This window comes from Pleurodeles waltl, chromosome 9 (assembly GCF_031143425.1).
Source record: "Pleurodeles waltl isolate 20211129_DDA chromosome 9, aPleWal1.hap1.20221129, whole genome shotgun sequence".
NCBI classification, from domain to species: domain Eukaryota; kingdom Metazoa; phylum Chordata; class Amphibia; order Caudata; family Salamandridae; genus Pleurodeles; species Pleurodeles waltl.
The window spans coordinates 702,442,565-702,459,646 of NC_090448.1; the positions used below are offsets into that span (position 1 = coordinate 702,442,565).

Sequence of the window (17,082 nt, forward strand, 5' to 3'; positions counted from 1 at the left end):
AGCCTGACTGCTCGTGCCAAGCTACCGGAGGGTGAGCACAGGCTGATTTTGGATTGTGTGTGACTTACCCTGACTAGAGTGAGGGTTCTTGCTTGGACAGAGAGCAACCTAACTGCCAACCAAAAACCCCATTTCTAACATTGGTGATCAGCGGTGAGGATAGGACTTGTGTTTGTGCAGTGACATACAGTAGCTAAGTATTTCACTACCTACCCACAGTTGAAGGTCAACTTGATTTTTCATCTTTTTTGGCTCTTGGTTCTCTGATGTCCTCCTGGATATACTATTGATATTTTGGACTTTGGATTTTGTTTTTTGCTGATAAGATCTTATCAAAATGGGATTGTGTACCTACTCATTCTTTGTTCGTACTGACCACCTCACTAAGGCTGACCTAAGGAAGCTTTGCAGACAATGGGGCCTTCCTGTAGCAAGGAGATCTACTAAAGCGGAGATGCTCCATCACTACATAGTCTGGGGGGAGGAAAGATGTGCAGAGAGAGAGGCAGCAAGAAACCAAATGACTAAGTACCCCTCAGATGAGGAGGAGGACTACGCACATGAGGAGGAAGACTACTCAGATGAGGAGGAAGACTACTCAGAGTTGGACAGTGACCCAGAAATAGATGAATGGCTCCGAAGTCAAAGGCGACAGGAGCAACAATTAGAGGAGTATCTTGCAGAGGTTGAGGCAAAAAGACTCTTAGCCCTGGAAGAAGAAAAGATTGCAGCTCAAGAGCTGAGCTGTAAAGAGCTGAAACTGGAGGCCGGAAGGGCTGAGTCCAGTTCAGATGGTGGCAGCAAAAATCTTGCATCTAGTACTGCTGAAGAAGGGCACAAGCCCAGAGATGTGGTGCCCAACTTGAAGAAGGGAGTTGACACACCCCAGGCAGTTCAAGGGTATGAGGTAGTTCCCGTTTTGCACAGGGTCCCTGAGAAGGATTGGGGAACTGGCACAGGGAGTCATATTCCTACTGGGGGGAGGGACACTTTACTGACTCTAGCAGAGAGTGACAGAGAAAAGGGTTCCCCCCTGGTGGACGTCCTGGATATAGAGTGTAGAGACATCCCAGAAGAGTTTGGGTTGAGTGTCAGGGACAGACACATACTGTCTCACCAGTCTCAGGAGGGTGAAGTAGAGTGCTTTTCCAAGGTTGAGTTACTGGGTGGTTGGGTGAAGGGTACTGTGGTTAATACATGTGAAGGGCAGAGTGATGTAATTGCTGGAGAGCATATGTCTGGTCCTTATTTTCCAGAGCTACGCCAACACCAGGTGGAGTGTGAGTTCTCTGACCCCAGGGAACTTACAATGGAGGCAGACTTCTGGGTGAGTACCAGAGAGTCTGAAGAGGCATTTGGGGGTGCTCCTGAAGGGAGTGGTCTAGGTGGTTCCCAACCGAGTGTGGTGGGAAAGGATTGTAGTGTCCCAGGTAGGTCCCAGGTCCTAGAGGGTTCCATGAGGGAACACCAGGAGGGAAGCCTAGCCTGTACCGTAGGGCCACCTTTTGAGGGAAGCCCCGCAGTGTCAGAAGAACTTGGGGGGGTGACTGTAGCCAGCATCCCAACAGTCCTGGTGTCTGGCAGTACCCCTCCTAGTGAGGGGGTGCAGAAGTCCAGACATAGGGTTGAGAGGGGGTTGCAGACCCCAGTGGAGGACCTTGAGAGTCAGGGGACAGCTCTGAGAGCAGAGCCCCCCAGGAATGACCCAGGTGAAACCGTTTCTGGTTTGGGGGAAACCCAGACTCTGCCGGATGGGCAGAGGTCGGGAGACCTGCGCCAACCAGACTCTTGTGTGGCCCTTGGGGACGGTGTGTCCCTTGTGGGGGGTGAGAGTGCCCCCCAGGAAGTCCTGGCATGCCAGGCAAAGATTCAACCTCAGGGTGGTGACTCTGGGTTGGATACCCAGGTTCAGAGGTTAAACTCTGACCTGGTGGGAGGTAGATGTGCCTCCCAAGAAGTCCTGCTGTGCCAGGCAATTGTCCAACCTCAGGGTGTTGACTCTGGGTTGGATGACCAGGTTCAGAGGTTAAACTCTGACCTGGTGGGGGGTAGGTGTGCCCCCCAGAAAGTCCTGGCGTGCCAGGCAATTGCCCAACCTCAGGGTGGTGACCCTGGGTTGGGGAACCTGGCTCAGAGGTTAAACTCTGACCTGGTGGGAGGTAGGTGTGCCTCCCTGGAAGTCCTGGCCTGCCAGGCAATGGTTCAACCTCAGGGTGGTGACTCTGGGTTGGCTAACCAGGTTCAGGGGATAAGCTCTGACCTGTTGGGGGGTAGGCGTGCCCCCCAGAAAGTCCTGGTGTACCAGGCAGTGGTCCAACCTCAGAGTGCTGACTCTGGGTTGGATAACCGGGTTCAGAGGTTAAACTCTGACCTGGTGGGGGGTAGGTGTGCCCCCCAGAAAGTCCTGGCGTGCCAGGCAATTGTTCAACCTCAGGGTGGTGACTCTGGGTTGGATACCCAGGTTCAGAGGTTAAACTCTGACCTGGTGGGAGGTAGGTGTGCCTCCCAAGAAGCCCTGCTGTGCCAGGCAATTGTCCAACCTCAGGGTGTTGACTCTGGGTTGGATGACCAGTTTCAGAGGTTAAACTCTGACCTGGTGGGGGGTAGGTGTGCCCCCCAGAAAGTCCTGGCGTGCCAGGCAATTGCCCAACCTCAGGGTGGTGACCCTGGGTTGGGGAACCAGGCTCAGAGGTTAAACTCTGACCTGGTGGGAGGTAGGTGTGCCTCCCAGAAAGTCCTGGTGCGCCAGGCAATTGTTCAACTTCAGGGTGGTGACTCTGAGTTGAATGGCCCAGTTCAGAGGTTAAACTCTGACCTGGTGGAGGGTCAGTGTGCCCTCCAGGAAGTCCTGGCGTGCCAGGCAATTGTTCAACTTCAGGGTGGTGACTCTGAGTTGAATGGTCAGGTGCAGAGGTTAAACTCTGAGCTGGTGGAGGGTCAGTGTGCCCTCCAGGAAGTCCTGGCGTGCCAGGCAATTGTTCAACTTCAGGGTGGTGACTCTGAGTTGAATGGGCAGGTGCAGAGGTTAAACTCTGACCTGGTGGGGGGTAGGTGTGCCTCCCAGGAAGTCCTGGTTTGCCAGGCAGTGATCCAGTCTGAGGGTACAGACCCTGGGCTGGAAGACCAGGTTCAGGGTGTCCCCCCGGACCTGGAGGGAGGGGCTACTGATAACAGTGCCCCTACCATGTTGTCTTCTGAGGAGGCCACTCCTAGTTGGAGGGTGCTGGACCCCAGAAGGGAGGGCAGGGGGAGGGAAGCCTCACCCCGGGCCCTAGTCCAACCTGAAGGTACAGGTCCCAGGTTGGAGGGCCAGTTGCAGGTTAACAGCCCTGCACTGGTGGAGGAATGGTACAGGGTGACTTCTGTAAGCACCCTGACCATGTTGGACTCTGGGGGTACCGCTCCAGGAGGGAGGGTACAAAGCCCCAGAGGGGAGGACCAGGTTCAGGCTGTCATCCCTGACCTGGTGGAAGGGAGAGTGGTTAAAGGGTGCCCAGCACCTGGGGCTACCGCCCCCCACTCTCCACAGCCACAGTGGTTGGAGAGCTTTGAGAGGCCTGGGGCCTGGCTCTCATCACTGGCAGCTGTCAGTAATCACTGTGGCTTGCTGTCTGGGTGGACAGAGTTATCCCTGGGGAGGGGACAAGTGTCACACCCCAGGGGTAGAGTGGGCAACACCACTGGGTTGGTCATGGTGGTACTATCCTGCTCCTGGGATACATCTGTGAGCAAAGTAAGGTTAGGTGCTGCACAGATGGGATCCGCAGGTAAGGAGAAAGGTTCCCCATGGGTTGGCTTAGTGGGCCCTGAGAGTATGGACAGAGTGATCCAATTGGAGTCAGGAAGGCGAAGAACTGGAGCATGCCCCTGCTGTTGTGGGCCTGGGTCCTTGTTCTGTCGCCTCAAACAGGGAAGTACATCAGGATAGTGATTGTTCTCCCCTGGCTTTAGGCTGGTAGGGGGTCATGTTGGACCTGGCTTTTTGACAGGGACATCCCCAAACTTTTTGCCTCCTTCCTCCTATTTTTTCTGACCTGTTGTTGTTGGCTTTTGACCTCTGGGCACTTTACCACTGCTAACCAGTGCTAAAGTGCATATGCTCTCTGGGTAAATTGTACTACTGATTGGTTTATCCATGATTGACTATTTAATTTACTTGTAAGTCCCTGGTAGAGTGCACTACATGTGCCTAGGGCAGGTAGATTAAATGCTACTAGTGGGCCTGCAGCACTGGTTGTGCCACCCACCTCAGTAGCCCCTTAACCCTGTCTCAGGCCTGCCATTGCAAGGCCTGTGTGTGCAGTTTCACTGCCACTTCGACTTGGCATTTAAAAGTACTTGCCAAGCCTAGAACTCCCCTTTTACTACATATAAGTCATCCCTAATGTGTGCCCTAGGTAACCCCTAGAGCAGGGTGCTGTGTAGGTAAAAGGCAGGACATGTACCTGTGTAGTTATATGTCCTGGTAGTGTGAAACTCCTAAATTCGTTTTTAAACTACTGTGAGGCCTGCTCCTTTCATAGGCTAACATTGGGGCTGCCCTCATACACTGTTGAAGTGGCAGCTGCTGATCTGAAAGGAGCAGGAAGGTCATATTTAATATGGCCAGAATGGTAATACAAAATCCTGCTGACTGGTGAAGTCGGATTTAATATTACTATTCTAGAAATGCCACTTTTAGAAAGTGAGCATTTCTTTGCACTAAAATCTTGTTGTGCCCTTCAATCCACGTCTGGCTAGGTTTAGTTGACAGCTCCTTGTGCATTCACTCAGACACACCCCAAACACAGGGTACTCAGCCTCACTTGCATACATCTGCATTTTGAATGGGTCTTCCTGGGCTGGGAGGGTGGAGGGCCTGCCCTCACACAAAGGACTGCCACACCCCCTACTGGGACTCTGGCAGACAGGATTGAGCTGAAAGGGAACTTGGTGCATTTCTTAGAGACTCTTTGAAGTCACCCCCACTTCAAAGGCACAACTTAGTATAAAACAGGGCCTCTGCCCTACCTCATCAGACACTTGCTGGAGAAGAAACCTGAACCAGAAACTACATCCTGCCAAGAAGAACTGCCTGGCTGCTCAAAGGACTCACCTGTCTGCTTTTCTACAAAGGACTGCTGCCTTGCTGTTGGCCTGCTGCCTTGCTGAACTCTTGCCTGGCTGTAAAAGTGCTCTCCAAGGGCTTGGATAGAGCTTGCCTCCTGTTCCCTGAAGTCTCAGGACCAAAAAGACTTCACTCTTCCTCTTGGACGCTCCGTGCGCCGAACTTTTCGACGCACAGCTTGTTCCGCGGCAAGAAAAACGCTGCACACCGACGCTGATCAACGCGACGCCTTCGGGACGACCGAAACTTTGACGCACGGCCTCGCAAGGACAACGCCGCCCGACTTCCCGGGAGAAATCGACGCGACGCCTGCCGTGAGATCAAAACTTTGACGCACGGCCTCGCAAGGAGGACAACGCCGCCCGACTCCGCAGGAGAAATCGACGCGACGCCTGCCGTGAGATCAAAACTTTGACGCACGGCCTCGCAAGGACAACGCCGCCCGACTCCGCAGGAGAAATCGACGCGACGCCTGCCGTGAGATCAAAACTTTGACGCACGGCCTCGCAAGGACAACGCCGCCCGACTCCGCAGGAGAAATCGACGCGACGCCTGCCGTGAGATTGAAACTTCGACGCGCAGCCCCGCAGAACGACGCGCAGCCGGAAAACAAGCAGGAAAATCCAAGCACAGACCCGGGACATCTGGTAATCCCCGCGACCCACAGAAAGAGACTGTCCGCGCGCCGGAAAACGACGCCCGACTTCCCCGCGTGGAAAATAACGACGCAAGTCCGTGTGTGCTGGGGAGAAATCGACCCACACACCCTTTTTCCACGCACCTCTTCCTTTGTGGCCCTCTGAGGAGATTTTCCACCAGAAACCAGGTACTTTGTGTTTGAAAGAGACTCTGTTTACTTTCTAAAGACTTAAGACACTTTATATCACTTTTTAGTGATATCTTTACAAACTCATATTGCAACTTTGATCGTTTTGACCTGAAGATACCCAGATAAATATTATATATTTTTCTAAATACTGTGTGGTGTATTTTTGTGGTGTTATGCTATGGTGTTGTATGATTTATTGCACAAATGCTTTACACATTGCCTTCTAAGTTAAGCCTGACTGCTCGTGCCAAGCTACCGGAGGGTGAGCACAGGCTGATTTTGGATTGTGTGTGACTTACCCTGACTAGAGTGAGGGTTCTTGCTTGGACAGAGAGCAACCTAACTGCCAACCAAAAACCCCATTTCTAACAAGCAGGGTTTAGTAAATTATGTGGCAGAACAAGGCAAATTAGGCGGCATAATGCGGCACACTTTGTAATAATATTAGTTCATCATTTCAACATTTTTAAACTTGATAACACTGTCTGGGTATTGGTTGCACCTTGTTAGTACGATTTTAATACCCAAACGTAGAGATAAGCAACAAAAAGGTGACCAGTCAAGTTTCGCAAAGGGCCTTTCACTGCGCGGCAACATGTGTTGCTGCACTTTTAGTAACTTTTGAACCATTTGAGCAAGAAACACATTTTTTTTGTTAACATCTGCTTATTAGGCGGCAGATGATGGATTATGTGGCAAATTTGACAAATCTGTAATTATGCGAAAATAGCTGTGCCAGCTCAAACACATAATTCCAGTAGCCCTGGTTATAAGTGCTAGGGGCACCAAAGTGCATGACAGTGGACTCATGTGGTGCTTTTGAGTGGGCAGCAGCCAGGATTAAAAATTGCAAGTCAACCCTGTTAAATGCATACGGCCCCCCTCCACACAAATGGGGACTAACTACCCTGATTTACTCCGTGCTTTCCCAAGCCGTTTTCGCCGTTTCAGCAAAGAAACGCTGATGGAACATGGCAGAAGGAATGCCTCCAGGCATGGAACCCTCAAGTGTGAAGATTTGATCCTTTAATTCCAGACCCTGAAACACTCGAAACTGTATCAAGGGAAATACCAGAACTTGTAACGAGAGCCAAAAAGTTGATTAAACTAAGCAAGTCTTTCATTTATTACGCTAGCGATAAACCCACATCAAAATCATTTACAGAGTGAATTTTCTGCTAAACAGAATCAGGAGTGATAATTCTAATTTTTGAAGAATTGTGCGTTTTCTGGTGTGCAATAAGATTTCCATTTTGACTGAAACTTTTTTTGCATTGATTACAATGATAAGGTCTTGCCCCAACATGTGCCCGCTTGTGCCTATTGAGAGCTCCCTTCTGAGTAAAACTTTTGTCACATATAGTACAATTATAAGGCCTTTCTCCTGTGTGTGTTCGTTTGTGTACAAGTAGACTGTATTTTCTCCTGAAGCTTTTTACACACTCATTACATTGGTATGGTCTTACAGCCATATGTGTTCTCTTGTGTTCGGTGAGATATTTTTTCTTACTGAAGGTTTTTTTACATTCATTACATGAATTTAAACTCTTGATTTTCTGTATGTTTTGTTGGCATTTAAATGGTGTTGCTTGATAGATATTACCTACTAATTCATTACTGGATTCTGATCTTTGAGAGACAGGCATGTCCTGATGAAAACTGAGATGTGCTGCATCACTGAAACCCGTTTCACATTTAGTAGCATCCTCTCTACCCCTTTCACCCGCCATTTCTGTCCACAGATGGTTTCCAGATTGTGGTCCATTCTCTTGCTTTTGACCCATCTTTATCGCAGAAGAATTTTCAGATGTTGCTTTTCCAGAATGTTTTCCAGAACGTCCTATAATGTGATATCTACTCATGGTTTCATCATCTGCTGAAGTAACATAAATGACAGAGAAGTGGGTTAATGTATGTACAAATAAGCAACAGAAATGTTAATTTCTCACTCAAGTAAAAAACAAAATATAAACCCAAACCATGCAAGCTCGTGTTTTGTTAAACAATTGCAGGATATTAACGTATTGCAAACTCAAACCAAAAATGTATACCTCTCTCAAATTTAATTTGAAAGGTGAATACTACACCCGAAACCATATACGATAGTGATATGAAAAATCAATGCATTCACACATACCTATTAAGGGCTACACCCTTGTGGTTATGATGCATAATTTGTCACTTCTGCTATATAAACTTATTAGTCTCAGTGGGACAATGCCTCTTTGTATTGGAACAGCATTTTAGAAGACAGATATACATAAAAAAACATTTTTCTAAGGTTTTGCAAAGAGTCGACTTACCTTGATTGTTGTGTATCGACCCTAATTCAGTTTAATCTGCCTCCATGTGGAACTTGTCGCCCTCTTTTCATCGCGCTACCAAACAGATTTCTGGACTCCCTTTCATAAGGCTGGCAAAGGAGCCAGGCACTAATAAAGCCTCACTGCAGATCTCCTGAACCTTCTAGTTCAAACTTCTTGGTTTGTGAAGCTATGTAAAGGTTAATATGGCATAATGGTATCAGAATCCTGGACTGTTACAACTAACAACATGGTGACTTTGGCAATTCTAGGCAGAACGAAAAGAAAATTGGGAGCATTCAGGTTTAGGAAAAATATTTTCTCAGTGCTTCATTCATCCCGGCAGGTGTAATTCAAAATGACTCCATTGTTTAATATTTTGAAGTAGCTGCACAAAAGCAATGGCTGAAATCTTTTCTAAAACTAGATCAATGCTTTAACCACAAGGTAGGTAAATCTTCTGGCAAGCTAGGTGTGAACGAGAGAGGCTATTTTATTTTGTATATATTTGTGCATTTGTGTATACTGTGCATACTGTATATTGAAAGCTTGTGAGAAAACCAAGCATCACCGTAGTTCTCATTTTTTAGAGTGCCCTGTCACCAATCTCTCGACTGTGTCTTACATCGTTCACCAGGGACAGTAAGATTTGTTCTTTTTGAAGCAATTAGAAAGGAGTTCTGTCTGTGAGGAAGCTACCTTCTACAATTACCGTTTGCTATCGGTTGCTACCTCGGTCTTTGGTCCTGATGATGACCCTTTTAATTTAGTCTATTAAGGTTGACACTTCGATAAGTATACCACAGGACTGTTTAGAATTATGATTTTATGTATACCATAGTGTGAACAAGATCTTCATTGTTGAGCCAATTCTATATCAGTCCTAGTATTTGTATAAGCTTTGTATATATACCAACTGTGCACCTTAAGATCACTCATTTCACTTGCACTGTGTTGTTTTCTTGGAGCACCTCTGTTTTTTTATATAAAGTGTTCATGTACTCATGAGACAATTGCACAGTGAATAATTTGACCATACTCTTTACTATAAGTACTATGTATAATTTGTCAGGGAAGTTGAGGATTACTCCCCCCCAAACCTCTAGGGGTCCAGTTTTGATTTCATTATACATTATTTTTGTGAGCAGCAGATGAGCCCTATTTTTGTCCTGCTATGTGGTTTAACAGCAGTAATCTGATTTAGCTTGGCTCACCATTTGTAGCTTGTGGCAGACAGCAAGGCAATCTCTAGAACAAATGGGGAGGCACTGTCTTTGCTACTGTATCTGTACAGTGCTGTGCTGCCTTTTGGTTAGGGTATGGTTATGTAAATACCAGATGCACATGTTAACAACCAAACTAATCAAATAACAGCACAAGTCAGAAACAAAGAACTTAAAGGTCCATACAAGCTAAAATAAAAATAGAAATATTTAATACAAAATTGAAAGTATAAGTTATGGAAAGCAGATATCGGGTAACATGTTATTGACAATAAACAAATATGGAGAAAAATACCAAGAATATTCACTTGGAAGGCAGAGCCCAAGGCTGTTCAGAAGAAGGTAGAACTGGGGAGAATCTAATTATCTGGGAGGTTCATCAAGTGTGTACGCTGCAGTAGTAGCTTCTACGCCTTCTGATTGGTTGCACAAAATTATTGCTTCAGCACTGGTTCCAGAGTACTAAGTCGCCTGGAAATCAGTTGTAAAGTCTCTCAACTCGGTGCTCTCACTCTTCTCAGAGGTCCACAAGTTAACTGGGTTGCTGTGAAATGCTCAAAAAACTCCTCTAGACTTGGACCTCCTCAATCACCCTGGACATTTCAAGAAGCTGTTTCCTTGAAAGGGCCAATTGCTGTCTCCAATTGAGTTTGCTGACATATTCCTATGTACCACGCTAGGAAAATGGCTCATTAGGCTCTTGTCATCAGGTTTAGGATGGAACAGAAATCAGGAGGTGGAAGACAGCTCTTCCAGAATGTTCTACAGAGCAGGCAGAAACTATATCGAGCACAGCAGACAGGGAAGTGTTCCTCACTTCCTCTGCTTCCAGTCTGAATTTAAAGTTTAATTTGGGTAACAAGATCAATTTTGCCCTCTCTCACAAGTTAGGCACAGTCCACTTCAAAGGCTTTCAAGTAACTCTCAACAATGTACACAGAAAGCTTGCAGTACACTGGTTCTTGAAAATAACATGGTAATGGCGGGGCTGTTCAATGACAAGTGTCGAGGCAGGAGTCCCAGTGAACAGACCTCTCCCTTTCTGCTTATCACATGTACTCCCTTTGTAGCAGTTGCCCTTGCAGATGGCTAAGACTAGGCTTTTGTGAGATGTGAAGTAGTGGAAGACATTCAGCCACAAGAGTGGACCCCAAAAATTCACTTATAATGGTTCAGGCACAAAATATTCCAAATCTCATAAATACTAAATAAGACAAATCTGTTTACAGACTCAGCACTTCAGGCCAAAGTACAATTAAGATTTGATTTTGATAGGAATAACTGTCCCTTTTTCTGACATTCAAAGGAAGAATTGACTTATGTGTATCACTTTGACACATGGGTCTTTAAGATTTGTTATCAAGGATGACTGCAGTGTGCAAAGCTGCATGAGATTAACTTTAATATTGTGCAAAAAACCTAAAATGTTCCACATTTCCACAAATCAGATGCTAATGCAACACACACGGTGGCCTACATTTGTACAATTGCCTTTCAATGGTCGTGTCTGTGCTCCCGTCTTATATATCTCCAGAGTCATTCACTTGCCCTGACAAGGAACCAGGTATGCCCTCAACCTTATGAGATTAAACAAATTGCCTGTGGCTGGGCATATAACACGCCTCAAGTCAAGGAAGTAGTCGCATTTCCAAAGGTCAAACAAATAATTAAAAAAACAGTGCAATCTACCGTGAATATGGGTGTTCCTACGTTTGGCTTTTAAATTATTGATAAAAAATTGAGTGTGGTTACCAAACCTAAGTGTATCCAAATCAAGAATTTCCCGACCTAACCTAATCTTTTTCATTATTACATGTCCTTGATTGAAGGGTATATCTCTAACACTGATAATATCTGCAATATAAATTAGAATTGAAAGAATTATTTGTGGGTTGAGTCACAGACAGCTCAAATATCATAATACTGAGAATGACACTCAGGCTGGCTGTTAGAGTTTTCATACAGTGGGCAAAGTTTGAATATAAACTTGAAATCTTCTCAATAGTCTCTTGTTTCATTAGCCTACAAAGGAATTTGTTTAGCATTGATAACAAATACCATTGAGCTTAAAGAAGAGAAGAAAGAAATCCCACAATTAACCCCATTCAAGTTGAAAGAATTAAATAAAACATATCTTAATCATGTTATTTAACACTGAAACATTACTGAATGATGAAGCTTGCCTTCCTCGACCTCATTGTAGATGTTAGACCCTGTTTAAGGTAAGCTATAGTGTAAGGAAACGCCTCCTTTTCTATGGTCACTCCAAGGTTTTGGACTGATCCTGTTAAGTGTTCGACTCTGAGAGTGCACTGAGGTCTGCTGACCTGACCTCAGTGCCTGTGCGCTTTCCCTTACACTGACATGCCAAACTGGCTTCTACCAAAGAGGCTGAGCTAGCTTACCTGTAAGTCCCTAGTAAATGGTGGCCAGGGCATGAAAGTTAGAAGGTCCCCCCAGGGATTGCAGCACTGGTTATGCCACCTGGGTGGGGCATGAGTAAAACAAGACTCACAGTCTGCCGTTTGAAGGCTGAAAGAGCAGTTTAACCCCTATCCATCCTAGTGAGTCCTAAGGCAGGGTGAAACATATCTCATGGGTAGGACATGTATTTTAAATGTTCTGATGGTAAAATCAGTAAACTGTTGTTTTTGCTGTGGAAAATCTTTAGAGATATAGGCTTGGTATGTAATGTAGCAGTGATCTTCTATTTTACTTAAGTCTAAATGTAGTTCTGCATGCATTTGATAGAGCACCTTATTTGCACCTGTTATGTGTTTTAAGTATACGTGCCTATTTGGTATTAAATACTGTTTAACGTTACTGTTTTTTTTTTACATGAGGCAAATGAATACATAATATACTAATCTCTGCATTTGTATTTGTAATACTTACCTGTTACTTGATGGTTACTTCTGTGCTGATCTGCTTTGCTGATTGGTAATTTTCTTTTAAATGCTTAGAGAGTCTTTTTTACCTTGTTTTATGTGAAATTATATATTTCAAGGATACATTTGTATTGAAATATAAATGTTATACTACTAAGCTACACAGTTCATAGATAAGGCTTCTTTAAGTGTCAATAAGTCTTCTTGCATTGGAACCTTTTGTTTTGAATTTACAAAGCATTTTAAAGAGCCATGTCGTAATCAGTTTCTGAGTGAAATTGAATGATTCTTTGCTTAACATCTATTCGATGCTTGGTAGTCTCGGATTCAGTGCCTACTGAAGGTTCAAGCCAAACTTTAGCATAAAGATCCTCATCATGGAGAAAGCTTTCTGTAAAGAGTGTAATCCTCTTTTTGAGGCAGTTCCTCTTTATCAGCCTGATCACCTTTTCAAATCCACTCCTCTTTTGACAACAGATCTCTTCTCAAAGGTAATGTGCTTTTCAAGGTTGATCACTTTTTAAGGTTGAGCCTCCTGCAACTGATCAGTTGCAGGTCAGGCTCTTCTAAGTTCAGATCTTGATCCAACCAAAGTTCACGCCCACATTTGTGTTTCAGTGTCAGGACTCTGTGGGTTTCAATATGGAAGGTGTTGTTATTAGAAATTTTCTCAAAGCCGATGGTGTGGGTATGGATTTTTATTTGATGTAGTATTCGTATCTTCTACGGTGGAGTCTTTGGGGTACATTGTGGGTTTTGATGGGTCTTGCTCCGTATACATAACCTACAGATTTGACTGCAGGAAAAGGGTAATTGGAGGATAGCTCTGGTCCTTCTAATGGAAGGATAAAACAAAAGATAAATCATACAAATGATCCCCACCAACCAAGATTCTTTCCTCCAATTACTGCAGGGTCCTCCTGCACCAATACAGTGTATTGAGCCCAAGTTCGTCTTCTTAACACAATTGTTTACTTGCACTAAAACACCTAGTTCACCCAATACTTTGTGATCTTTAAGCAATAAAGGTTGCAGGCTGGATGAAGGCTTTTTCAGAGGAAGTAGGTATTATTTGAAAAGCAACATTTAAAGGGTATTTCCAACCTGCCCCTGCTCCCCTGAAAATCAAGAGTCATTCTCATACCACCTGAATCCCATAAATTTCAGATCAGGGGCTGCTGCTGAAAGCAGTCTTCTCCCTAATCAGCACTGAAGCTTTGAATCAGATTTGTGCATTTCAGTGGGGACAGTAAAGGTTGTATACAATTTACACTGAAGCATATACAGAATACTCAATAACCAAGGACAGAAATGATCTGAGATGGAGTCTGCGACCCTGCGCATGAGAACTTCTGGGGACATGATCACAAGTCTTCTGAATTATGTCTGAAGCCAAAAACAAAGCTTTTTATATAACAGCTGCAATATTCCAGACCCAATATCCCAAAGTCAGAATGCAGAAGTGTGCATAATATCTGAATTTACAATTGACATGTGCAACAAACTGTGCCTACTCCTGTTGTAGAGCAGTTTTCTACATGGAGACAGAGGGACTGAAGGTGGAGATTAACATTGTGATGAAAGTTATACCTTTGACCGGGTGGAGAGAGAAACTAACAATGAGACTCCACTTTCACTGGGTATTTCCCAACAAATGGTAGCAAAGCCCAATGACTTATTGGGTTTGAGAGGAATACGTCCCTCACAGTCGTGGGTTTTACAACTATCTGCAGTTAAGGCATGTGCTAGCAAATCATATCTGAAGATTGGTTTTGCGGTCTCAGCGTTCTCCTCTAGGAGCAAACGTAATTATGGTCCCCCTCGAGACATAGAAACTATCTACATTAAACACTGATTTTACAATGCTCCAGGTGCCATTAATAACATCAGAGAGATATGGGAATGATGTCTATTTAAAGTGCTGTAGGGAGAATGTGGATGCACTACACGACTGATAAAAACTGGCTTTTGTCACATATAGTTGAAGCAGTTCAATAATCTGCAGCAGCTCCTCCGTTAAGGCGGAGGAGTGTCACCCCCCTCCCTCTGCCAGCAGCTGAAGCTGCAAAACCTTCAACAAACGAAACAATAATAAACCATGTTTATTATTGTTTCATTTGTGTAAGGGGCGGGGCCATGGGGGTGACAAGCAGTGAGGGCACTCCCCTCAGTGCGCATGTATGTTTAGCTAGCCGTCTCGGGCCAGCCAAACACACATGTGCAGTAGGCTCTCTCCAGCCCAGCAACACAGTTGCCTGGCTGGAGAGAGCATGCACAGGCTCCAAGTCTGCCTGGGAGGACCCTGGCTGGGCACACCCACCCAATCCTGACGCTCCTCTGAGCAGCGGCAGGATTGACCACAGGGCAGGCTGGGAGCCTCCGCCTGCTATGACAGGAGAAAGAGGAACTGCATTTTAATTGTTTTAAAAAAAAATACTTTTCAATACATTTTACCTCCTCCCCATCCCGTCCCTGCGCGCCGCACCCGCCCTGCCCCTTGACAGAATAGCTAGTCGCTACTGTCAATAAGACATATTACACAAAAGCCATTTTTGGAAGTCTGGAGTGGAATGGACATGGCTGCATGCCTTCTGATTCTGCCCAGATGTGCAACTCGGGGTGAAATTGTGGAATAACATATGTGGGAGTGAAAGGGTTAGAGCCGATTCAGTGGAGATGTGTTGTGAAATATCAAAATAAGTAATACTTCAATTGTATTACAGTGGCTAACGGGGAATTTTCCGTGCCATGCAAAAGTGACTTTAGATAAAAAGGGATATTTGAGAGGAACTGATAATTGGTGGTGTAGTTAACTTTGATATTTGAGGGTACGGTGTGAACGAACAAAAATCAGGAAAAGCTACGGACTCTGGATGAAACAGTATTAACTAGAGGGTCTGCCACAGCAGAAGTTCAGAGGAAGGAGATGATGTTGATAGAATTATTCACATAAAAAAACAACAAAAGGTGATGCAAAGTATCACTTTGTAATTACCAATGTCCAAGATTTATTCAAGCTTTCCATCCATCACTTTTTTGTTTTCCAACTAAGACACACTGAACGTGAGAGATACGCACAATTATTGATGCCTTGTTTACTTTACCACAAGAGCAAGGGCCTGATTTAGAGTTTGCCAGTTGGGGTTACTCCGTCACAAATGTGAAGGATATCCCGTCCGCCATATTAGGATCCTATTATAGCCTATGAGGAGCGTAATACACCTGACGGGATATGCGTCACGTTTGTGATGGAGTAACCCCTCCACCAAACTCTAAATCAGGCCCCAAGTCTAAACTACATATGGCTGATTTGTCTTGATTGTCATAGTGAGCAATAAAACAATGGACTAGAATGAGGCCGGATTTATCATTACTGGTTGAGATTAATTCAAGCATTCAATCCATTACTTTTTTTTGTTTTTCTAAAGATTTATTCATGCAAACTGTGTAAAAGGACATTAAGGTGTTAAAAGTGAATCATATTATTATAGATGACACACTCTGGCTCTCATTATGAACACTGCGGTTTTCACCACGGTGTTCAGGCCGGCGGTCATTCTACTGATCGCCAGCCCCCCTGGGATCCCGCCGGCCGCATAATAAACATTGTGCTGGGCCGGAGGGCGGAAACATTGTTTCGGCCCGCCGGCCCAGCAGAATGCCTGGCCGTGACATTGTAATGCCTCTGTGCGGCGGGTGCAGCTGCACCTGTCGCGCAGATCACTGCCCGTAAATCGGGCAGTGACCTGTGCAATGGGGCACTGCACATGGGTCCCTGCACTGCCCATGCCAAGTGCACGGGCCGTGCAGGGGCCCCCAGGGGGGCCCCGGAGCACCCCTTCCGCCAGCCTTTCACTGTCAGGGGAACCCACCAGGGAAAAGCTGGGGGCAGTAAGGATTATTATCCGAAGGGCAGCAGCAATGCCCTGTCGGATAATGATGCCGTCCACCATCAGGCTGCCTGTCAGAGGCAGCCTGGCGGTGGAGAGGGGCTGCCTATGGCGGCCCTCAAGATGTTCATTATATGGAGGTTCAGCCCCGCCATGCCGGTGGTGGGCTTTTCAGCGGGCTGAACTGCTGGGGTTCGTAATGACCCCCTCTGTATTTCTCCCACGTGTTGCCTCTATCATAAAATGCCTATAAAAATCTAGGAAGGGTTGTTGGGACAACAGGAAAAGTACTGCACCTTCTCTTGTGCTGTCCAGGACTGGAAGAGGGAGAGAGGTCCTAACCACTTTGGAGGCTATATTTGGTGTACAGAGGTATGCCTGGCATGACATTACTGGGGATCTTCTATCCTGGTTCGTTGTTCCCAAAAACCCCAATGGGGAAACAGGCGAACATAACACTGACTGTGGTGCCAATCTGTCTATCAATGCATCATAGGGAAAACTGACAGTAGCACCACTCTCTCAATGGTCCCAAGTGAGACACCAGTATACTCTTGTTTTCTCACAGCTATAGGTATGATATGTCTGTATGTAGCACACGTGTTTACAAAGAGTTGAGCAGCCTCACCACAGCACAATCACTTTTAAAAGAAAATAGCTTCAGTACTTATGTATATTTACATGTTGTCTGTCTTATGTTGTTCCTTATATTAGGTTTTCCAGCAGCATTATATCCTGGAGAACCGAGGTATGCATAGAAATACTTTTTTTTTTTTAGTCAATCACAAACTTTGAATCCACACAAGGTGTGGATTCACCACAAGGGCACTCTTGAACTACAC

General features: G+C 45.5%; 1 protein-coding gene across 8 annotated transcripts in view; it reads right to left on the reverse strand.

Moving 5' to 3' along the window:
• Positions 1-7,034: 7,034 nt before the first annotated feature.
• The window catches only part of LOC138259866 (zinc finger protein 436-like), a 273,943-nt gene continuing 263,895 nt past the window's right edge, over positions 7,035-17,082 (reverse strand). For 7 of the 8 annotated variants that reach the window (XM_069207809.1, XM_069207812.1, XM_069207813.1 and 4 more), the window contains one exon: positions 7,035-7,812. In XM_069207809.1, the coding sequence (XP_069063910.1) occupies positions 7,115-7,812 (698 nt within the window). In that variant the 3' untranslated portion in view covers positions 7,035-7,114. The remainder of the gene's footprint in view (positions 7,813-17,082) is intronic. The other variant, XM_069207808.1, reaches the window with a different exon arrangement.